Here is a 25,465-nt window from a genome sequence, read left to right on the forward strand (position 1 = left end):
GTCTAGGCATCTAGCAATTACACCTGAAGTTCAGTAAGATAAATACTGTCAGAAATTAAATAATTTTAACCACTGAGCTCAGCTGCTTCTGTACAGCATGATCTAAAATTTCTCATTTAAAATCAACTGCTTATAAAGACTCGTTATCTTCTCTGTGGTTGCCTGTTTGGTATAACCTGTGGTTTATTTTGTTTTGTTTTGTTTTGTTTTTCTGTTCCTTGAATCTGTTTCCCTCTTGCTTCCCAGAGGACTATCTGGAGGACAATGCAACATGGTGTAAGCTTTGGTATTCTTATTCTTCACCTTCATTCCCATTTGTCTTTGTACAATACTGGGCAAAACACTTCTTTAAGTTTCATCTTCACCATCTTTACTTTGTGTGTGTCTTGTAGGCTAAAATGCTAGCAGTTCTTTCTGTAATTTTGCATTCTGGCTGATTTAATTCTGCCCAGTGCCCAGAGCTGCTGGTTCCTTCCAGTATTTTTCTCCCACTTCAAGGATGACGCCTCACCCCCAGAAAGGAGCGTATGTATTCCCTCAGTGAGCTAAAAGCTGACGTAAGCATCCCCATGGTCTCAGACCCCACATATGCATGTGCAGCAATGCAGGCACTGCGGTGGCATTCAGCCCGGTGTCCTGTGCCTTGAGATAGCACTGGCGCAATGCAAACAAGCTCCCAGGCCTTCCTGGGCTCTCTCCCGAGAATTGCCCCTGTCTTGCTGTCCGATCTTGGGCAAACCACTGAGCTTCTCTGTGGGAGCTCGATAAAGTAGACTCCCTTATGCTTTCCAGCTCCGTAAGTTTTTGTGAATGTTAGAGGTCCCTGGTTTCAGACAGAAGGCCTCCTCGGCAGGGTTCAGCACAGCCCAAGGGGAAGGCAGGAACACGGCACCACGCAGATATGCATCATCTCACTTGTGAAGTACCTCAAAGTATTTAGCTTGGACTATTATATCCTGCTTCTTAGCAGGACTAATTAGTCTACAGGGAGCACCATGCTGATATAGCCATACTACCTCCTGCATTTGAGCTGCCTCAAGTACCTCTGTATCCACCGCATCACTGTACAGCACAGTGCTGCCTTAATTCAGCTGGAATTTCTCCCGAGAACATACTGCAGCCTGGCCTGGCTGGACATGTATAAAATAATTCCACATTTTCTTTCAGGAGGACATGGAAGCTTTCTTGATTTTCCACAAGGGAGCTGATGCACTGTTAACCATATAATACATAATGCACATGCATACTATGGAGATAGGCAACTAAGAAATTGGCCGTGGCACTTTGCGAGTGATTTACATTCAAGTACAGTATAATGGCTGCATAGATAAGTGGATGAGCATGCACCCAGTCTGAAAAACAAAACCTTTCATGCTCTTTACCCTGGGGAGGGGAATATATTGTGTCACACTCTGTAGGAAAATGTTCTTTTATCTTCCCTCCTGCTTTCCTTAAAATAAAAGTAAATAAAGTCTCAATTTCCATGAGCAAAAGACCCTGAAACATTTTTTTTAGGAATAAAGTGGGATGTACTTTAAGTGTCCATTCAGTCATATTTCAGAACTTTTTTTAATTCCATTGTATAATGATTTTTGTTACAATAAAAAAATGCAATAGTAACCTAACAAATCTGTTGTGAACAATTCCTTCCCAGTGCTCCAAAACTACATGAAGTAGAAAATACGATTCAAAAAAAAAAAGAATCTGCTTTGCATTTTAGCTATAAAAGACTAAAATTAACAGGACAGTATACTGTGAAGACATTGATCTGAATTGCCCAGGGAATCCTCTGGGGCACTCCTGAAAGTGGAGTTTATTTTTCAGTTTTGTTAGAATCCATTTAGTCCAGAGTCTAGAAAAGTTAAATATATGCAGTGATAGCACAATTTTCCTGAGATAAGATGTTTGTTCTCAACATTCTATTTCTCAAGACACCCTAGAATAAAATCCAGTAGGTATAAATCTTAGAGGGTTTAAAATACTGAGATTAATTTTTCAAACACCTTCTGTGTACAGAGGCCATAGGGAAAGATACAAACAATGGGCCTGTGAAAGACTTCATAGCTCAGGAGATTTTGGGCACACTCTTAAGACTGAAGATGACAGGCTCATGCAGGTGTTTTAGAAGCCCACTGACTTCCCACAGGCTACTCCCCACGCAATCCTTAGATGCTGTGCTGTTGGACGTGCCATTTCATCCTGTGTGATGTTAATCAGCAGATAACTCCTGTAAAACATAAGGTGTACAGCTCCTCCAGTTTTAGGTTTTGTGTGTTTAAGCAGAGTCCTGTTTCTTATTAGCTGTCTGGATACAATACACACAATGAATAAATATGTTTTACAACATTTGTCGTGGTCATTTGGTGTCAGATTTAGGATTTGCTTCGTTCTCCAAAAATAGGTGTTTGCTTAGTGTCAAGTTTTGTTTATTCTCAGTTTCTGTGTCACAGCAATATCTAAGTAAGTTTAAGTCTGTGCAATCACTTTTTCCCTCATGGTTAACACCAGTTTCAGGTGGCAAAGGCGGATGAATGATGGTGGCTGTCAGAACCCTCCTGGGAGACCTGCCGGAGTCCTGTTTTTAAAAACGGCGATATTATTCCATCCCCCAGCTGAATGGCTCTGCATGCTGCTGTATCTGATGCATTGCATTCCTAATGCGCATGAGGCGGTTACTAAGAAAGAGCTTTATTACAGTGGTTGCCTCTGTCTTCAGGTGGAATGGGTCTGCCTGCTGTTTGGACCCTGCTTAGTATGAGCAAGGAAAGATCGTCTTCCAACAGTAACAGGAAAGACAGATCTCTGTCTTAATTAGTTGTCAAAAAAAATGCACAATCTTGATTACCATGCAGTGTCTGCCTTGCCTGAAGAGTGATGTGTTGCCTGTCTCACTGAACACAGTGCCTGCTCGAACATCTTCTAAAAATGTACTTGTTAGTACTAGTTGAACTTCCTTTACCTGATGGGTGTGAAGACCCACTGAGAGTCATCATCTCATTTCCAGGAAAGTCTTAGGGGTATGAACAGTATTATGTATCCCTGTTACAGAGATGGGGAATACAAAACTTGTAGGCAGAATCCACTCCTGATTACTAGACTTGTCTGCACACAGTAAGACGAAGAAATGGCATAGTCATGGGTCTTCAGTTGTTGTACATTGAGAAATTATGTGATTTTTCAGCTTGGCTATTAGGATGAAGAAAAGCAAGATATATAGGCTACAGTTTGCACATCTGTGCCATATCAAACCAGACTAACATGAAGTGGGATTTATTTGCCCTAGCTTTTCATGTTTCTAATGATGCTATCAAAGTCTGAGCTATCACCTCATGCCTTTACTAATCAATGGAGAGAATTAGGCACCTCCAGACCTTGCTTAAGATACTCATTTGGAGACGACAACCTCCAGACCTTGCCTAAGATACTCATTTGGAGATGACAAGAATCTGAATTACCCTCTGAATTACCCATTTCTCCCCACTGAGTATGAAGAGAATCTGGATTATTAGCTCAGACATCCAATTTGTAGATATCTAAATGTAACTGTAATGCTGGGCTTTGGAGTTAGGCTCTATGAATCCAATGCACACAAAGGAGATTTTGGTCTATAAAATATACTGATAGATAGTTCCAATCATACTTCTAATCATATTCATCGTTGTGGTATCATCAGGTACCTAGAAGGATGGCTAGTCTCCAACAAAAATAGTTCATCCGGACGCTGCACAAGTTTTATTCACTGGCAATTCCCCCTTGTAAATCTGGATTAAAATCCACTTCCTTCCGTTTGATGTTTTAGCCCCTGCTCAATAAAGACTAGGGGATTTTTTTCCAATATACAGAAAGTTTGTATTATCAGCCTCTGGAAGATGAATCTAAGCAGGAAATACATCAACACTGCTCTCTCAGCTGAAAGATAGATCACACTTCATTTCACATGTCTGTGCATGAATCTGTGCAGAAGGAAAAGTGAATTCTTAATGTTCTTGTTAATGCTAAAGAAAGACAGTGACTATATAAACATCCTCTGCACTTTAGCATCTTGACATGATATTAAAAGAAAAAATATGGTTTAAAAACTGGTAGCAGGGCTTGTGTCCCCACTTGCAGTGCACAAAGCATGCTCATTTAGATGCTTCCAAGTAACATGACAGTAACAACGATAACTGACTACCTACCTGGAAGGTGTTACACTGTGATGAATGTAGTCATTGTTAAAATGACTACAACCAACAAGTTCTAAGTTTCCATAAAAAATGGATTTTGTAATATATCACCAGTTCATTTACCACTAGAGAATTAGAGTCCTTTTGTGCAAGTGACTACAGACCATAAAATGTCTTTTCAGCAACAAAGTTAGTTGTGCACAAGTGTGGATACCAACAGACAAATTAAAGCTTTGGTAATTTCTGAATTAATTGCAAATAGTGATTCTCACTCTCCAAAGAAAAATATGTGTTATACTTTACTGGCAATTAGTTTTCTCCAGCCTTTGCAGCTATTTTTATTTTGCTAGACTGCAGCACACAGATATATTGTGAACTCATAACAGGAGCGTGCAATGCCAGACTCCACTTATAACAAATAGTAGGTTACGGCAGACTGAAAACTGATTTCCCAAGCCAAACATCTCATACATTTTTCTTTGGTTGTAATAGACAGAAATTGACACTTTATGGACTTTTATGTGTATCACTAGTGGTTAGAGGGGAGGTAAAATACAAGGACTAAAAAGGTTTACCTTCATACAAATAGTGACCCTTTTGTGAACTTTCTTTAGTCAAAACCAAATATTTTACATTAGGAAAGATTTCCTATATTTTCCTCCTGCTTTTATCTCCCATCGCCCAATCATATCAATGTATCAGTCTAGGTTGTTGGGATAGTGATACAGGATGCTTCTATAATGCAGCTGCCTGTAAACAGCAAAGCTTGAGTGGCTAGTTACAGATATTCATTGATGGGAAAGCCAAGACATTTAATAATACTGGGGAAAGGGGAAGGAAAGGATTCATCATATCTAATTTTATCCATCATCAACTAAGGACAAGTCTAAGGTTGTGCATCTGTTAGCAGACCCAGCAGCACTTTTTGGATCCCAGGTCTGGCTGTAGGCCCTAGCAGCATCACAGCTCCACATTAGGGCAAAATGCATAGCTCCCATATTACTACTCCAGACACTGTCACCATGGAAAATAGGAGAATACCTGCAAGATGTTTCAGCAGATCCCACTCTGGACACTGGCATGTACTGAGGTACACAGTAATACAGAACTCCAGCTACAGGATTAGGACTTAGTAGTATGGACTCCCTCCACAGCTGGTTAAGAAACAGGCATTTTCAGAGTGTAACAACTCCCATCTGCCAGAGACTGCATGAATAGCTCCCTGGAAGTGCCAGTGTTTCTCTGTCAACTATGAAGAACTTCAGGCTTTACAAGATATTTAGCTGACAGAGGGCTAGAGCTGAGTTAGATTAACCCCTGCTGAGCAGTCAATACCTCACTTCTCCACAAATAGCCCTACCAAAGTGAACGTGACTGAGGCTATTAGAATTTAGGACTTAGGTGTACTCACTGGGGACTGAGTAGATGCTCACAAGTTCACCATGTTCTGGTGGCTTTGCAATCTGGTGGCAGCAATCATAAATGACCATTGTGTACATGTCTCTGTTGGTTTTCTTGGGTTTTGCTGCTTCTGCACTGAATGTATGTCATGTACATGTCATTTCTGGTACATAAGAAATGGAATTCACTGTGTCTTATTCAATGTCTATAACACAGGTGCTCTGTGGAGCTGGGTTTGTTAATCTCCCATGGTAGCAATGGAGAGCTAGTCAAGGTGGTCAGTAACAGGCAGAATTCACTTGCTGAAACACAAGTGCCTCATGCTAAGTGAGATGCCCTGAACTGTCTAGGCATCTGCAAGGAGCTAACAGATGTGATAAGGGCCTTACAGAAGTTCTTCAGTCTTCTGGGTGCTCCAGAGGACTCAAAAATGGCATTAGATTCATTTATTTCTGTATTGAATGAGGGATCTAGGAGCTACTCATAAGATCCTAAATTAGATCAAAATGAGGCAGCTAGCCACCTGAATAACTCCCTAGGCTCCACTCACTAAGAGCTCATAGGCTGTCCAGAGAGAAGCATCTAAGGTCTTCACATGAGGTTCTCAGGTATGGTGCAGGATCTACTGGAGACCTGTACTGGCATGGGGAAGAGAGGGAAGGCCTCCAAAGGCAGTGGATACCTGTGTGCAGACAACTGAATCCCACTCCAGGTCTCCACTGTCTGTGGTGGGGTTCTCTGACACCCAGCTCACATGTCAACACCCACACTGAGAGCTTTTAAATTCACACAAGACTAACTCACTGCCAGAGCCTGATGGACAACTGACATATTGCCATTCATTTGTATGGGAGCAAACCACATCATTGCTGATACACAACCAGCTCTTAACAGTCCCTAGGATAATTGCCTTTGCTTTAAAGTGCTGGGAATTTTGCTTTCCTATTATATATTTGGACAGCATAAATACTATATAGGAACTCAAATGAAAACAGACTGGCATCAAAGTTGTTTTTCTCCTTAAACATTCAAGCCCATAAAAATTTCCAGTACATTATAATAACTGTTACCTAAGTAACTGCTACAGCGACTAAAGTAAAAAACTAATTGCTTGAAGTGCATTGCCTTTTTTAATATAAGGTACCTACAGTGCTCATACATTAGAACTGTGATATATATGCAGAAACAACAGGAATTTGAGAAACGCATTTCTTCTGCTGAAAAAAGCAGCAATCACTTATAGAAAAAAATTCACTGCATAAGAAATGAACCTGAAAGAAACTGCCTTTTCCATGATCTCACAATGAATGTTAATGGGCTTAAAAATCAGAGAACATTTATAATCTGAGAAATAATATGTACATAAAAATCCTTTCAACTGTTATTCATTCATTCAGACGAAATCCAGTTGACCAAATGGAGGCATCTAACCCTAGAGCTAGCCAAATAATGTATCCTTTACTGTCAGCTGAGAGAAATAGGTGCTTTCAGGGCACAGTTGATCTGAGCTACTTTAAAAATCTCTGTTGGATTAAGACGCACTTGCACCCTTCAGTTCCTGTTTCTCACCACTGACTGCAGAAGAAGGGTTCGTAGCTCAGATGTGGACGCTGACGTCCTGTGAGATGAATTTCATTCTCAGACTCTGTCTTATGGAGCTCACGGTCTACAAACCTGGATAGACTGTGAAATTGCTATCATACACCTTGACGGTATTTCTGCTTCATTTGTTTTGGCAACAAGAGGTCACCCTGTGCTGGGCATTGAACACGTATTAAAAATATGTTCCTGTCTTGAACACCTTAATGAGATCTTTCTTTCAGGTGTTCTTTTCTTCTGAAGTAGAAGATGCAAGGTTCCCAGTCATTGCTCATTGTCTCTGTATGGTTTTCTAACCATCCATTTGCACTATGGGAATGGAGTGATCCAGAAAAATTAATCAGCTGTTTCTGTAAAGCATGATCTTCATAATATCCAAGTTAACAAAGTCTGAATTGGTAACCTGTTTGGCCCACAAGGGAAAGAGGAGAAAGCTGACAGAGTCTTCCCCTTGTCACTTATGCTTGGGCAACTGAGTTCAGATTGCACCTCCAAGTGCAGAGTAGTAGAGAAGCAATGCTGTCCAGGGTACAGGACTCCCGGAGACTGTGAATACTCTCCTCCTTGTGAGGTACAGAGCACTTTCGCAAGTAGTGACGGGACTGGAAAACCATGGCTGTTTTTATCTGCAACCCATCTCTCCCAGATCATAATACCCACATTGTTGGGAAACAAAAGAGGACAGCTCCTGTCTCAATCCCACCCAGCTCCTTATTCCCACGCCAGCTAGAATTCACCCAGGTAAAAACCTTTGCTGTTAGATGGAAAGTGGTGAACTCAGCTCCCTCTGCCTGCAGAGAGGGGCCCAGCTTCATCACACTTTTCATCAAGTCACCCCTTGCTTGATAAAAATCAGTGTGGCAAAACTGAGTCTCTTAAAAATCTCTTTTATCATGAAATCAGCTGGATATAGACAGATAGGAGAGGGATTGATTGGAGAAAAAATACTGCCTGTGAAACGTGCAGCAGCTCACTCAGGAATGTGACCAGCTGCAAATTGACTTGGTAATGTTCTGGGACAAAACCCCTGGAATTCTCAAGCTAGTTGTGGAAGCACTTTTAAAAAATCCTATTTCCCACAGGTTGTAATGCTGATTTATTTCTGTGCTAAAATGTGAAATAACACGGCTGGCAAACACTCTTTCAGAAATCTAGAAAATAGTTAATGATATATAGGGACATATTCTTCAATGTCATTTGTTCCTTAATGTCTCCCTGTGGCAAAGGCACCATAATCACTTCAAGGCCACTCATCCCCATGCTAAAACACTCTCTTGCCTCTCTCAGCCATTCGCTTTATCAGAGAGAAAACAGAGATTAGAAGGGCATCATTGTAAGAAAGAAGATGGGACCAAGATATTTCCATGTCTTATAACCACCTAAAGATTTAACTTTGGCCTCCTGGACCAAATGACCAAGGCTGCCCTCTCACTCCGGGATATGAGCCATACTCTGCTGGTACTCAGTGGACGCTAAGGACACGAGCAAGTTGCTGAACTTTGCACCCTGGCAGGTGCCCACACACCCTCTGGAAGCTCTCTAGCAAATGCAAGTGAACTTACCGGGCTTTCAGGAAGGGCTCAGCTGCTGCATGTTGACCACACAGCTGAGTTTAGACCCACACCTACATATTTTTTCCCCATTTGAAGCACTAGAGTGTCTGATGCTTAGAAAATCCAAATTTGCTTTGCACTTGTTCAGGTAGCCATGCCCTAAACAAGCCAGGAATGTTTTGTCATTTTTCACTATTAATAGTGACAAATAACAAGATTAACAACACTAAGGTTTTCTTTAGGATTTATTGCACTTCTGAATGCAATGTTATCTGGTTTTGAGACCTTACTCCGCTAGCTGTTGGCTTGCTGAAGTGTTTTCTAACAAAGAAAGCAATACTCACACTATAATCCAGGCTAATGACAAACTTCCAGCAAGGAGTCCAAGGCTCAGCCTTCATTTGCACAATTCACCATTTAATTTTAATGGATTAAATTGCATAGTCAGGGGAAATGTGCACTGATAAGAACATACCTGTGAATGCTTCATTCTCGCTGCACTGGTGGCAGTTGCCATAGTAACTTATCAGGTTAAGTTAATTGAGCTTTGCCTGTTATCAGAAACCAGATGGAGCAAAGAATCCCAACTATGGATCTTTAGGCAGCTCTTAAAAGTCAGATTGATGTTCAGCTAGAGGTAAATAGGGAAAGGGTCTGTCAGACAGAAATCATAGGCGTAATATGTTGGTATAAAGGAATTACAGAGGAAAATGGGGAGATGAGGCAAAACAAGGAGTATTTTAAATTTTTATTGCTAATATTTAAATGTTTTTCTGGTTTAGAAAGTATGTTTATTTAAATAAGATTCTGATATTCCATATGGTTTGCTCCATTCCTTATGTGACTACCATATCATATTTGCTTAGTCAAAGCAATTTTTCTTCTCTACTCAGTCTTATGGGGGTCAGACCAGCATAGGAAAAATTGTCCTAGTTCTCTTTCATATGCCATCATTTATAACGTCCAGGAACCTACACTCACTTTCTTTTGCAGTACCTGTCTATGGCTGGGTGGTGATTTGTGAAGGAGAAAGGCAACATGATTTTCATGGGCCAATGTGGGGACCTGTGCTAGACAGCAAAAAACTTGTTTCATGGAGTATGACAGCCACGAAGAAAGTGATGCAGAGCAATCTGCAGTGCTGGATTTTCCACTGAGGGTGCCCTGGAGCACCCCAGAGGAGGTGAACAGTACAGAGAGACCTGAACAGCTTTCCCCATGTTGTGAATATGCAAGCAGGGAGGTTCGAGGTGGCCACGAATTTCAATTCTGGGAATTGGCCGTATGCTTATGTGCAGGTTCAGGGAACATCAAAGCTCTTGAAGCCTTTGCTTGGGAACACAAAGTGTGTTCTTGTCTCCTATCCCCAGCAGCCAAAGAGGGCAAGCAATAACATTTTTACTTTTTCCTGTATGAACAGTTTTTAATTTACCTGTATGCTTTAGGCGTGAAAGGCCATGACGATATGGCCAGTGCAAGAAGGTGCCTAGTGCCCTACGCCTACTGGCCTATATGATAAAAGATGGCAGCATAGCTCTGCAGCCTGGTAAAGATATCCTACAGCTCTGAGTGTGGAGCACACCCATGCTGGCTGCCACCACGGGAGTAAGCAGCTACTCTGCACTGCAAATTCAGGGGAGGGAGGCCTAAATCATGAGCCTTGGGTAGCCCACTTATGAATATAGAAGGAAAGCCAAGAGGTGCTTTTCACCAACACAATCACCAGCTTTTAGCCTTTGAGGTGCATCATACAAGACAGCTTGAGCTAACTTTGCTCTTCATCAGAAGAGGTACTAATCCTAACAGGATCCACGGGCATCACATGAATTTGAATTTCAACAAGCTAATCAGAAAGCCCAAGGTTAGCCTGGCTTGGGAAGGTACTAAGCATCCATCTAGTTTCCATGAAGAGCACTCATCTGCACATTTTTCTTTTGATATTATGCCAGGTTTTCCTAAGTAGGAAAATAAAATGAGATAAAATTGCTAAAACCACCTTGAAAGGAACTGTAAACATCGCAGAGATTTGGCTTGCATAGTACATTTCTTAAAGGGCTGGAAGCCATCTGTGGGATAATGTAAGGCAAGTTATATCTTCTGAAAATAATTGAACCCAAGAAGCATGTCAACATAAAAGGAGGATGGGTAAGCCAGTTCAGATAAAATAAAAAGTGACTCTACCTTTTCTCCCACACCTGATTGAATTCAAACGTTTCATGCATTGAAAAAATCATGGGACTTTTTTGTTATTTATTTTTATGGATACAGTCCTTTTTAGGGTTCCTGACAAGATGAAGGATCTATTAATCTAAAGAACTGTACGAACATATAGCTTTTGCACCAAGAACTTGAGTCAGAAATTAATTCAGATCCTGACCACCCCAATCAAATCATATTTCCTTTGAAAAGCAGACAGGAGATATGAATAAGGTAGATAATTCTTGTATGTTTCTTCTTTATCTGGTTTTGGTCAGGACTAGAAACAGAAATAAGCAAATAAATGAAGTACAGTAAGCTTCTGACCTAGTCTGCTATCTCAGGTCGAAGCAGAATTGCAGCTGTATTTTACAGATTTCAAAGGTTCAGAAAAATGAAGTACTCCAGTTTTGGGGTGGTTCTGAACTGCATTCTGAAGTGCGGCTTTAAAAAAAAAAAAAAATCATAGCTGGGTATCTCCTTGCTTTGATGCCTAACACTGCAGAAGCTGGAACACATCTGTAGGTCTGCATAGTCCAGACAAGAGTCCTGGAGAATGTCATTCCCAGTTAGAGACAAACTTGCAGAAGGATTGCTCTGAAGCAATCTACTGATTGCTGTGGTGCTTTGCACCTTTCCAGTTCTTCTCTATTTTTGCTGTTTGAATAACAGCTTTCAGCTTGTCTGCTTGCGTATTGTAAGCCAAATCTGAAAGAAGTTACAATCACAATGCTAAAGTTCTCCTGGATTGGAATGGTGTAACCTGTGGTCTCCATAATTTTATTTTTTTTTGGGGGGGGGGGGGGGGGGGGCGGGTAACTGTTTCGACACAGCTTTGCCTTCCTCTTGAACCTGCAGTGGAGTTCTAACCCTTTGCTTTTTCCATCACAGGCTGTAGCTATGCATACGGTAGCTGAGTTACAAATTCAGCTTCATGAGCAGTTGTACTGTAGAATAAAATAAGACAGGCAAGGCATCTGTAAGAAACAAAACTTGTTTAGATTTAAGTGCCTTTGATCAGCAAATGTGGCAAAGGCATGGGGAAAATAAATAGGCTTATCTTAAAATAGGACATAGTTTAAAGACATTCCCAGTGTGAAAGTATTCTCTTTGCACAGCTGAAACATAAATGATGTAGGATCGATGTTAGATATTGGCTAGCCTATTCTAAAAAGGAGCCTATAGAAACTGCGCTAACTGATCACCGCCAATGAGTTTACTTGCTATATGCCTCAAGACAGAGAAATTGAAAGGACATGTAAAAGTAGGAGCGAGTTGATGAAGAAATTAAACTACAAAATGACAGGAAGAAGACAGGAAATGTAATGACCAGTATAGGCTGGTTCAAGTGGTTGTTTGAATTAAAATTATTATATATGCAGCCTCAGGAAATAAAAGCTCTCATTCCCTTCAACACAGTTTATAAAGTTTTGCTCCAGTAATGAAAAATGGAAATGAGCCTCTCTAATGATTTATAGCAATTATCTCTCTGCTGGGGCAAGGCAACTCTGAATCCTGTCATATTCCCCCAAGAAAAGAAGAACTATGTGCTGTTATTCACCACACACCTCGAGAAATTCAACAACATTTTCTTGTTATTGTTTCTCTGAAGCACGAGGGTGCTCAGCTGCCAGCCCATGGCACTCCTGAATTTCATGCTGTGAATAGTCTTCAGCTTCACTGGGGTGTGTTTGCACAGGGAGTTCTCTGTGTATGAGCAGCAGGTTGACACAGAATTAGATTGATTTCTTATACTGTTACAAGGCAGTAATTTATTAATGGATTATGAATCTGGTTAAAATAAAATCTAAGTTGTTTCTCACTTATGGACATTAGCTGATTTGTGCGAATGGAAACTGGTGCAAATCATGTTTTAAACAAAAACATTTATTTTCTATGCCACCTGTCATGGAATGTAAGAAAAGTAATGCTAGTGTGTCCTTGTTATTAGGACTTTATCTAGATTTCCTGGTTGTTGTTATAGAGATGGCATAAGTGATGCGTCAAGGTGAAAGGACTAGTACTAAGATTAAATCCATCTGTAGTCATTCCTCTACAGATAGGAAAGCTGTGAGTACTTCATTTTACCATACATGTACATTTTCTCACATACAAGGTATTCACATTCAAACTGGCTCAAATGCATTTTTGTTCAAAACCATTATCTAAAAATTGAGGAATTTTCCCATTAAATTATACTTGAACTGAGCAAAAGTGAACTAATATGGGTAAATAGCATTCATTGCAGGTCAAAATGTCTGTTATCTCTTGGGCTTTTTTCCAAAGAAAAAGCACGTTTAATGTGTCCCCTCCTGCAAAATTAAGTTGATGACTACCTATATTAATAAAAACTGAAATATGTTGTCTGGGAGATCACTGTTGAGGGATTAATACAAGCTCTTCATTTATGATGCACCACAGCTATGCTGGAGCATTCTTTTTATGCAAGATGTTACGTTAAACCAAAAGCATTTGGAGCATCTGGGATGTCTTTACCTGAACGTTTTCATGTGATAAAAGTATAGATTTATTTGTATATTTGTATCATATAGGTATACCACATAAACATATAGCTGAGTTTTTTGGACTTGCAGACTGAAAACTTCACAGTCTAAACAGAGATGTTTTGAGCACCCAGGAAAGAAAACTTTGAACATCCCATGTCTGTACCTCCATTCAACAGAGAACAACCTCTACAATTAACTGTTTAAAATGGACAGAGCCTGTTTTCTCTCCTTCTTTTGACAGTGATAAACTCTTTGCATCATGAACAGCCCTAGCCATAAATCTCACTTAAGGCCAAAGCTGTGCATCATCTCATTGTCAGTATTCAGCCACACCACCCTGCAGTCGCGGGCTCCGAGCTCGAATCCCAGGATTCATAGTCACTCATAAAAATTGCATCAGGAGCTTTTGTCTCGACACACTAGGATGACCTTGATTTCTGAAGGCAAGGCAGGCATCATCCTTGAGGATGCGTGTTCCCAAACGGTGGCTGGGGGAGCTGCCCTCCAGGAACCACGGTGTGCCTGTGGCCACCAGCTAATCAAGAGGCTTACAAATGCCAGGGAGCAAAACACAACAAGCAGAAGAGTTGTCTGCCTCGGGAGTTTGCACAGTTCATTGTACTGTAAAACGGGGAGAGCTGAGAAGAAAGAATGAGACTGGCTAATTTCCAGTTCATTTCCATGATACTTTATTGAAATGAAAATATGCCTAAAAGCTGCACAGTGTAGAAGAGGGGCAGACCCCTGAGGCTTTCATCTGAGGAAACCAGAGTCTTTCTAGGATAAGACTTCATCCTGCGGCCGTTGTTTTATCCCTGTGGGTCTACTTGTTATTACTGCCCACGAGTAACCTAGTGGCAAGTTGCCATCTCTTTCAGGTCTCTTTTTTTTTTCCCCTCTCCTTATGCAAACCCTTTAATGGTTTCTGATCACTCAAGGAGATATCGCTGCTCTTTTCCCTCCAGTTTTGAACTTTACAATTAAAAATGTGTCGTGGGTCAGCTCTGTGCTCTGCAGTAACACAGACTAAAAAGTCAGAAGCCAGCTCTGGGTGAGCTCGTGTACCTCTGCCACCCAGCACTGCGCCGCACCATGGGAAGCTGCCAGCTTGGGTCCTAGAGGCAATAAAGATATTTTAGCACCGTTCTGCACCTCTTAACCTGCCTCTCCACAGGACTAACTGATTCAATTGACATGGCACTGCCATCCAGCCCCCAGGTCTGTAACGAGCTTGGCTGGAGTTATCTCGAGGATCTCTGACTGCCATGACGTAGCTGCGCCCCTTGTCCATCCTTTTCCCCATTCATTCCTCTCCAAATAGCACAGGGCTTTCTGTGTCAATTCTTTCTCGTTTATAGCTTTTGTCTCTCCTAGAGGGACATATTTCATGCTGTTGAGGTTGTCTGTTAGTGGGCAGTTCTGCACCCAGATCTGTATTGTCCAGGGCCTGGTTTTGATGTGTCCAGTTTGATGCGTAAATTACAAATGAACTCGCATAACTTCAACAGCCTAAAACATAAAGATGAGCCCAAGCTGGGCATCTAGGCTCCCTGTAAAGTCAGCACAGCCATCTAGTCCATATACTTTCTCAGGATAGGTTGAACCAGCCTCTAGAAATGACTACAGTGGGAATCCAGACAACTAGGCTAGCCTAAATTTTTACTTTTCAAGTGACTAGACTTAGGTGAGATGAATGCTGCCTGTAGTGAATAGCAATAGCATACAACAAGTATCAGTTCTTTAAATGCCTTAGTCCTCTAAACAGTGCTTTTAGAGGTAGTATGGCTGTGGCTATGTTGCTATCTTAATCACAGTTAGGACTCTTTGCTGGTGCTGCAGCCCGATGCCTCCACTTGCCATGGTGTGGGCATCACCAGCAGGCTGGCTCTTTTCATAGTCTGAGATAGGATCACAGTTGCTGACTCAGGAAGAGTCCTGTAGAAATGTAATGAGCTGAGAACCTGGAGCAATCACGGTGCTAAATCTGTTATCTTCCCAAGCTTGGTGGCCTCGTGAAAACTGTTTTTGGGCATGGTGCCTGGCCTATAATAATTCCTGAACCATGCCAGAAAATTGGTCTGGGGAGCTGACTCATGCCAAAACTGTTCCCGGGACTGATCTCACTGTTTAGCTGTATGGACAATCAATCTCCAGTGGGTCCAGGAGTGTTGCTGGTACTTATTAAAGAAAAAACTAATAGGCTAGGCCACAGAATGTAGGTGCGGTGAAGTGTGCTGTTGAATCCCACATGCTTCAGTGATGCTTTTTCTGTCCCGTGTTTCTTCTTCTTCAAAAAAAAAGACCAAACAAGCAAGCAAAAAAACCCAACAAAACAACCAGCTGTAGATGAAGGCAGTATCCAGGGATCTTAGTCCACGGATGCAGTGAAGTGGGGAGAGAGCAGCAATGATCTCTCTAGTGTGAATAGTGTAGGATTCGCTAGAAAAATAAAATTGCAGAGGGACAGATATCTGGTGATTTTGAAAAAATAGATTTAGCCCAGTTATATCAAAGTACTCGAGAGCATATAATAGGTCATCAGATAAAGAGTAAGAAAAGTAAATGTACTGGGAGCTTGTGAAAATACTACAGAATTTTCTCCCAAGCTAAAGTAGACAACTAAAAGTTTTGACTGCTAAAATAAAAAATAAAATGAAATTATTTCTGAATATATGACTCAATTATGTAAATCAAAAGAGCATTGACATGGACAAGAAACTAAAATTACAATATTAAGCATATGAAATTAAGCAACCCAAAACGGTTATTGACAGAGGCTGATTTGACAATAAAATATATACTAGAAATTACTGCACCACTAGAAGTCACTTCAAAAAAAGTACAGCAACAGTGTGATGCCATTTAAGCAATAGAGTTACTTAAATAGTCACAGTCCCTATGTAGAACTTATGGTTCAAGGACGACCTTGTAGAAAATGCAAAAATCTTGTGCAGGTCACTACAAAAAAACCCACAAGAATGATGCCATGAAGGCAACAGTTTGCAGATGACAACGCAGAACATCTCTGCCTGCTATTGTTTTTCACAGAGATAATCAATCAATTTCGTAATATAGCTTAGTAACACATCTCTGTTATTTGACGTGACAATACTCAGCATCCTGCTTTAAAATCTTCCTCTATAAAACATGGAGAAAACCTATATTAAAAACATTAAGAATGGAGACAGATTTTTAAAGATATATAGCCACTTCCTGTCCTTTAATTTCAAAAAGAAGTATCTGGCCTTACCAGTTGGCTGACTGACCTCAGCAAATAGAGGGATTCACCATCAAAACAGTATGTTTCCACACAGCTGTGGTCCTCTATATAACCATATCTTCCTGTGGGACTCTGTGCATACCAGTGATAGGTCTTGCAGCATTCAGTGCTTTTATTGGTAGAATTCAGTATGAGTTTTGCAGGTAGCACAGATTGGTCACATAATAAATATTTTATAGAATAGGACAGCCCAAGAGAGTGATCTAAGTCACTTATACTTTTAGTCCATTTAGATAAAACATGTTTTGATAGAGCCAGATGATACAAGGTCACGTATCTGGGAACAATGACTACCTGCCAAACCTAAAAAATGTGAGACTATCTTGCAAAGGAAAGACTTAAGAGAACTGAGGAGATAGCAGGAAAAGGCACGGTAGAAACTTTCAGCTTCTGCGGCAAAAAAGGTTAGCCATCACACATATAATGGTGAGGAGTAACTAAGGATTTATGTCTTTGAATATGGAACTGATGAGTCTACTTATATCACTGAATAAGAAAGGGCTAGGGTGTGATCAAGGGCTGGACCACTGATCGCCCACACTGCTTACGTGTTAATTCATTCCCCATCACAGTTTTGGCCCACAGCGCTAAATACCCTCCAAGACATGTGTCCTGGTTTCGGCTGGGACAGAGTTAACTCTCTTCTTAGTAGCTGGTACAGTGCTGTGTTTTGGATTTAGTGTGAGAATAATGTTGATAACACTCTGATGGTTTAGTTGTTGCTAAGTAGCGCTTATCCTAAGTTAAGGACTTTTCAGTTTCCCATGCTCTGCCAGCAAGCAGGTGTGCAAGAAGCTGAGAGGGAGCATGGCCGGGGCAGCTGACCTGAACTAGCCAAAGGGGTATTCCATACCATGGAACGTCATGCCCAGTATATAAACAGGGGGGAGTTGGCTGGGAGGTGCGGGGGGCTCGGGAACTAACTGGGCATCGGTCAGCAGGTGGTGAGCAATTGCACTGTGCATCACTTCCCCCCCCCCCCTTTTTTTGTTATATTCCTTTTCATTACTATTATTATTATTATATTTCATTATTACTATTGTTAGTATTATATTTTACCTTAGTTATTAAACTGTTCTTATCTCAACCCACGAGTTTTACTTTTTTCCTTTCCTTTCCTCCTCCTCACCCCACTGGGAGGGGGGAGGGGGAAGCGGCTGCGTGGTGCTGAGTTGCTGACTGGGGTTAAACCACGACAACATGGACATAGTTTGAAGGACATCAGGAACCATTCCCAAAAGCCAGCAGTTGGGGCACAAAGTCAACCCACTTTTGACCTCCTAATCCAGCATATTCCTCCAACACTATCTTAGCTATCTGATAGCTATAGATATCTGCTATCCCAGTATCACCCTCAGAATACTTTGCCCAGATACCTGGCACATCTCATGGTATGTAACACATAGGCCATGGGAAACCCTGGGCCAAGTGCTGTGTAGAACAGATGCAGGGGGTTTCTGCCACTTGGCATCAGGGCCAAACTCTTGAGATCATTTCTAGAAAGAGGCATGTATTTTTTAAATGCAGACTTTAACAAGGATAGTGAAAAGTCAGAACAGTATGAGCCACACGTAAAGGCTAGAAAGATGCCTTACAACAAAAGACTTAAAACTTCTCCTCTTAGGTTATCAGAAAAGATCAAGAAGTGACTTGGTGGTTGCGTGTATGTGCCTCCAAATAGAAAAAGTCCAAGTACTAAAAAACTTAATCTAAATAAGAAAGAATAAGTGCCTGTGGTTGGATGGTGAAGTTAGAAAAAACGTACCTTTGAAATAAGGCATTTGGTTTAACAGTGAGGAAGGCTAACCACATGAGCAGACTCCAGCAGGGAATAGTGGGTTCTCCCTCTGTCATTTTCTGGTCATTTTCCATCTTTAGTAAAATTCAGGGGCAATGGGTGAAAGCCCTTTTGCAAGAAGTTAAGACTGTGTTCTGTCTGTAACATCAACAAATCCAGGGCTGTTAATTCAGAAGATAAAGAGTTAACTGGGAATATTCTTCCCAGCAGAATGGATAAAACTTGAAATAGATCTTGATAAAAGGTTCACTGCTTATATATTAGTACAGCAGATCCCAAAGCAATGCATAATGCATTCTTGGCATAGCATACGGCTTAGTAAGCAGTGAAGCAGTGGCTATATCCCGTGCTTACTCCATTTTCCAACTGAATTCAATAGGTCACTCCAGCTAGAGTGCATTACAGTAATCCAGCCTTGAGTTGACAAAGGTATGTGGCAAGGTTTTACTGGAGTGAAGAGGTTGTGTTTGCCTTTTCAGGCATAGATGGAAATACTATTTGGGGCTATATTTGCAAGCTAGGCATGCAGGAGACTCTTAAGATCTTATAACACACCTGAATGGCCACCTGCCACCTCCCAGAGTGCAGTTGCACTCTTTCAGTTTTGATGCTGATATAATATTTGATAGCATTCACACCTGCTCTTCCCAGTTCACCCAAGTTGTCTCAGGTGATCTGTAATACATCTGCAGACAGCTAATTGTCTTCCAGCTGTCTCGCTCACGGGGGTACTCAGTTAGTTGGCTCATTGCACCAGCTGGAACCAATGGGACAGATATGCAAAGTTTCATCAACATGCTGCGTGCAGGCCTCCCCATGCCATCTACTGACTCCCCGAGTTCCATTTTGAGCTAGCTCAGTTGTTTCTTTATTGTGCCTGTAATGCAATTCATTCAAAGCTGGAAATAATCCCCAAGCTAGAAATAAAGTGCTTGACTTTCATATTTCAAGGGAGGGCTGCTAATTAGGTAAAAATCTTACACCATTTTATTCATATAGAAAGCAAATTTGATTTTGAAACCACTGAGAAGCAATAACCACAGAACTTTATGATGTCACTGTTAAAGAGATGGTTTTCAGGCTTTATTTATGACTTAATTTTATACAAACCACCTGCAGTGTTGTGAGCATATAGGAATACCAACTAAGCGCAGGGAAATCAGATGCCATCTGAAAAAGTCATTTGCTCTGTGATCACCATGGGCTGGTTCCAATAGAGGACTTGGGTACTTGCAAGTTATGCTGCACAACACCAAACTTTCGAGCAGCTGGATCCTAGTGTTCAGTTCAAAAAATTGAGGCAAATGGATTGGCATAGGAAGCCAAAGAAGCTCAGAAGTATGACTTAAAATATGTGTGCTGAGTAGGTGGTGAAAGTGCATTGACAGGTAACAGAAAATTTAAGCACTGGAGTATATCCAAGCCTACCTTACCTTTGTAGCCAAGTTCCCTTCTGAGGGCAGAAATACACATTAGGGCTCACTGTTTCTGCTCCAAATACAAGTGCCACCTTGCCATAGCAACCACGCACCTCAGTATATAAAAAATATGCTAACAATGGCTCAAGCACTGCCTTGCAGAGTGGGGGACATACATACCCACTGTGCCCACATTTCTAGTTGGCTAGGTTTAGGTGGCTCCACCTTCCACAGACAGGATTTTAGGGTAGCCTTTGAGACACACCTGACTTTGCTGATTTGTGTACTGTAACCACAGCACCTCAGTCCAGCGCTCGCTCTCACCTTCTGGAGCCGGGCAGTTTGTAACGCTATGCTGGAAACAGCAATGCAGCCACACCGGTTCTCATCCAGATGCCTGTAAAAGTTCTTTCTGGGGTGACTATGCCTCTTTTTAAGCAGGCCTTGAATTCTTTCTGAATAGCGGTACTAAACAATAGAAGAGAGATTAGTATCTTGCTGAAGATTATTCTCCCTCACACCTCAACTCCAGGCCCAGGCCCCACTTTCCATTCATCCATTAGCAGCAGAAGGGATGTAAGTGCAGGACATACAGCTCTGCAGGGTGGTTGTACCGTATCTCACAGCTTATTTTGGCTATCAGCAGCCTCCTGTCACACATACCCCATGCAAAGTCAGCTTTCTTCTGTGTAAGGTCTAAAACAGAGAACAGAGAACCAGGCAACGAGCAAATTTCTCCGAGGTACAGCATGCTGTACTGCGTCAGAACCACGCAAAGCCTTCTTTTGATTTTTAAGGGCCTTACTTCTGAAGCTATTTTGGTTATTTGGAGCCTGAAAAGCAGACACTGTCTCCAGACGCTTCTCTTCTGGCAACACTTAAAATCCCTTGTCCCAGGAGGGAGAACAAGCCATCCCCCTCATCTCCACTCAGGGCAATGTTCAAAAGTTTTGTTTATATATACATCAGCTTAAATCTCAGCTTCAAGTGGTATGACCTAGCTGCAAAATCTGCCAACTCCCAGATGTTTTTTGTCTCCTGCTGTATACTTATCTCTCAGAAGACTACCCTGGGTCAGGGGATGCCAGTGATTACCCATATTTCTTTCGTACGTTCAAAGCAATCATTTTAAAGCTGCACGGTCTTTCTCACAAGCCCTTGTCTGGGTCTTGTCTAGGTCATATATTACTACTCAGTATGAAAACTGCAGAGTCTTGCTAGACTGACTATAAAATATCCGCAGGTTGCTGCAGGTTTTTGATTTGTTGCACAGTACTAGATGAAAATCCTTTCAGCTAAATATGAATGAAGTCTCAGGGTTTATATAGCAGCCATCCAAGAAGAGAAGGTCGTCATAACTCTACCCTCTGAAAAGAAAATGAGGGCTAAAGGAGTGTAATTAAGAATTTTTTCTGCAAGTAGTAGGACAGCATTTAGTAAGCTCTGTACTTGAGCAGTTTAGGGTAGTGATGGCAACCACTGACACTTATGCCACGTTTGCTGCTGACAGGTATTTGGGCTGGTCCCAGCAGTAATGAGCCCCACTGCTTTTTAAAAATAAATTTGTCACCAGCTGACAAAAGAGGTGCACTGTTAGTGCTTTAAGAGAAAGGGAATGGTTTACAAGTCTTTGCCTTTGTAAACCTGTGAGAGACTCTGTGCTCTTCTTTTCGAGGATTTATCATCAGAACCAAACACAATGCTTAATGACTGTATTGTGAAAAACACCAAGCAACATATGAAGATCCATCACGTTGGTAACACCCACAGGTAACTAGGGCAAAGCTACTCCTTCCTGGTCCGGTTGGCAGCATGTTTCAGAAGAGGCAGGAGAACTCCTATCCAGCTGCGGTCTGACCGCCCCCATGCAGAGAGAGTGGAGGGTTTCCGGAGGCCCCTACCTGAGCTGCTCCTCAGGACCCATGGCATCGAGGCTTCTGCGTGGGCACATGGACTTCTTCTACCAGAGATATTTTTTTTTCAAGTTCTTTACCTTGTCCCAACACTCTTCTTACACATCCAGACAATCTCGGCTACATCACGGAAGAATAAATATTGCAGATTTGGGCTGGATTTATTTTTTATAGCTGCTGCCACCAGCTGTGTTTGCTGTACAATCTGCTGGCCACAACCACCACCCTGCTGAGCTATCTCTACCCAGCAACTCCCCCACAGGGCTTCAGTTCTCTTAGAACAGGATCATTAGCAACAGGATTTTCATATAAGCTTCGCAACAAAAGAGAAATTTCCTTTGCCCTTCTTAAGAAAAATAAAATAGCTACAAACTCTGAACCCTTCTAACAATGACGGTCTCATCTATCGATTCAGTAGGACATATATTATTATATATGAAGTGTCAGAAGCTTCTTGACAGTACTGCAGTGTGGGGAATATTACACACTGATTTTAAGAAACAATTTCTCATCCTATTTTTGCTATTTTAACCAGAGAAGCAGTGAAATTCACCACTACATTACTTCTGGAAGGCTGAACTGTGTTCACTTAGTAACATGAGCCTTGATGCTGTAGAACATCAACTTTGGTCATGCTTTACGACCTTAAGAATGACTTCTTAAAAATTTGCTTCCTTATACTAATCAGGGTTGCCCTTTGTCATGGTTTAACCCCAGCCAGCAACTAAGCACCACGCAGCCACTCACCCCTCCCTCCTCCCAGTGGGATGGGGAGAAGGATCGGGGAAAAAAGTAAAACTCATGGGTTGAGATAAGACCAGTTTAATAACTAAAGTAAAATAAAATATAACACTAACAATAATAATAAAAACATAATAATAATAATAATAATAATAGTAATGAAAAGGAATATAACAACAAAAAAAAAAGTTCCCAGTTTATACACTGAGCATGACATTCTATGGTATGGAATATCCCTTTGGCTAGTTCGGGTCAGCTGCCCCGGCTATGCTCCTCCCAGCTTCTTGCACACCTGCTTGCTGGCAGAGCATGGGAAACTGAAAATCCTTAACTTAGGATAAGCGCTACTTAGCAACAACTAAAACATCAGTGTGTTATCAATATTATTCTCACACTAAATCCAAAACACACTGTACCAGCTACTAAGAAGAAAATTAACTCTATTCTAGCCGAAACCAGGACATGCCCCTAAGTACCTCAACTGCCACTAAAGCATTAACACACCTTGTCTAGCCTAGTCAGAAGCCTACAGATCCACTAACAGTCCTCAGGGAGCTCTCTCCCATCCCTGCAAGAAGTGCTGCCACCCAGCCTCTTCGCTCTTCCAAGGCTTCCAAAAAATATCTTACACAGAGAACAGAAAATTGTCAACTTTTCATGTTTATAAAGCACCTGGGTGATATAATTCTCCAGAAGGCATTGCCCACACACATGAAATTAATTTCATTCATGGATCTAGTTAAAAAATAGAGAATAAGTTGTTAGATTTTTTTTTATTTTCAGATTTAATTTCTAGGGTGACAAAAGACAAGATGATGATTATTATAGTATTATTATTCCCACATCAAAGAAAACTAAGACATGGTATAACTCCATGCGAGCACATGAAGCTTGTACACACTCCTTCCATACTATATTTTTTATCATCACAGTGGCTACATAGAGATGTAGGAAGTATAAGTACCACTCAAACATGATAATCTTCTAGAAAGAAATCAAGTAATTGGACTGCTTTGGAAACAAATATGACTTGTTAGTGCATTTTCAAGTTTCTGTTTCGAATTACCAATTGCTCATGGCCAAATGTAAATTCATTAAGTATGACAAATTAACAGAGTTCAGCGATAAACAGCCTTAGGAGATCAGTGAACAAAATCATCACAATCGCATAGAAAGCTGTTGGTGAGATCTTCATGCCAAACAGCTTTGAATGTCTTCAACACTAATTTGTCATCTACGTAGACTACGTAACAGTGACAATATCTTCCTGGCTACAGCATTCAGACATCATCAGAAGTGTAGGTGACAACGAAGAGACAACCTTGCCAACAGCAAATCTTTTCAGAGAGAAGTCAGACAGTTCTTACTGCATGTTTAAAACTGCACTTCATTTTTAGGAGGATTCTGTGTCTATGAGAAAAATTAAGTCAGGTAGCATATGAGCATGCTGGTGACAGAAAACTCTTTACTCTGTGATTTCCCTTTGACTCTCATGCATTAACATGAAAATGCCAGAAAATGCAAGAGAGAGGTGGTCTTCAATGGTTATCCAGCTCTTCTGGCATTGCAAACTTGTGTACTGGACATCCTTTTTGTCAGATTCCCTCCAGAATTTTGTCAGAAAAATTTGTCAAAAAATTTCTGAGATACAGCTTTCATTCCCTACATTTTCACTCCACAGTAAGTATGCTTGCATCAAATTTTAGCAAGCAATATCAAGTAATACCTATTCCTTTAATTTTCCTATGATCTTTTTAGGTTTCTCACATGGAGAGTGTGGTCTTTTCTCTAAAAGGATATAACTGAACTATATGCTTCTCATCTGTCCCTGTTACCCATCCTGTCCAATTTCCTTCTCCTCAGGAAGAAAGATGAGTGGAGGCCATTTTACATTTCAGACACTAAGTACTTTGATTCACTGTTTGAGATTCAGATTGGTCACTAAGAAATTCTTCTGCTAGGTCAGGGAGTTTCGTTTGGAGCTCTTGTCCTCAAAGGTGCACATTTTCAGATAGATACAAATGCTTTTGGTATTATTTGTGTAGACATCTGCACTTGTGTCTGCTCGTGCTTGTGGCCCACCTGTATTTCACAAGACTTGGAATTGTTTTAGCATTTAAAAGGGTCCATACAAGGACCATTAGCAATCAATAAACAGACTCTTTCAAACTTTCCCTCATGGTAAATGAAAAGTGTGTAATAATCTAAAAGGCATTGGAGCAAAGCTTAATCCTTGGACACTATGCATATATTAACCTCTACAAAGACTTTGATCAAATCCTTAAATGTCACCAGCCTCTTTTCTGTTTCTTCTGGGTCATATAACATCACACACAACATGAGAATTGACCTTTACTGTTTGCAGGCATGCCTGAGGATATTTACATCATCCAGACACAGCCCAGAGATGCCAGTCTGTTCCTTAAAAGATCTAAGTAACTCACAGTGGATGGAAAGCAGAATTGCATACTCATAGAATAATTTAGATTAGAAGAAACTTCTGAAGGTCACCTGGTCCACCCCCCACCTCCCCTTCATATCCCCATTTGGTTCAAAGCAGGGACAACTTCAAAGACAGGTCTATCTTCAAGTTAGATCAGGTTGCTCAGGGCCTTGCCTCAGTCAAGTTTTGAATATCTCCAAAGATGAAGATACCACAAACTGTCTCAACAGTCTGTTCTGATACTCATCCATCTTCATTGTGCAAAAATTTTTCCTAACATCTAATTGGATTTTCCCATATTGCTGCTTGTGTCCACTGTCTCTCATTCTTAGGCTGTGGACCTTCAAGAAGAGTCTGGCTCTATCTTCTTTGTAACCTCCCATTAGGTAGTTGAAGGCAGCAATAAGATCCCCTCTTTGCTTTCTCTTCTTCAGTCTGAACAACGCAGCT

The 25,465-nt window shown here is 41.1% G+C and overlaps 1 protein-coding gene across 1 annotated transcript in view; it reads left to right on the forward strand.

Moving 5' to 3' along the window:
* GPC6 (glypican 6) overlaps positions 1–25,465 on the forward strand; it is a 784,576-nt gene that overhangs the window by 725,756 nt on the left and 33,355 nt on the right. The window contains 1 exon segment of the mRNA XM_050906443.1: positions 247–276. Coding sequence (XP_050762400.1) covers positions 247–276 — 30 coding nt within the window.

The sequence above is a fragment of the Gymnogyps californianus genome, chromosome 1 (assembly GCF_018139145.2).
Source record: "Gymnogyps californianus isolate 813 chromosome 1, ASM1813914v2, whole genome shotgun sequence".
NCBI classification, from domain to species: Eukaryota; Metazoa; Chordata; class Aves; order Accipitriformes; family Cathartidae; genus Gymnogyps; species Gymnogyps californianus.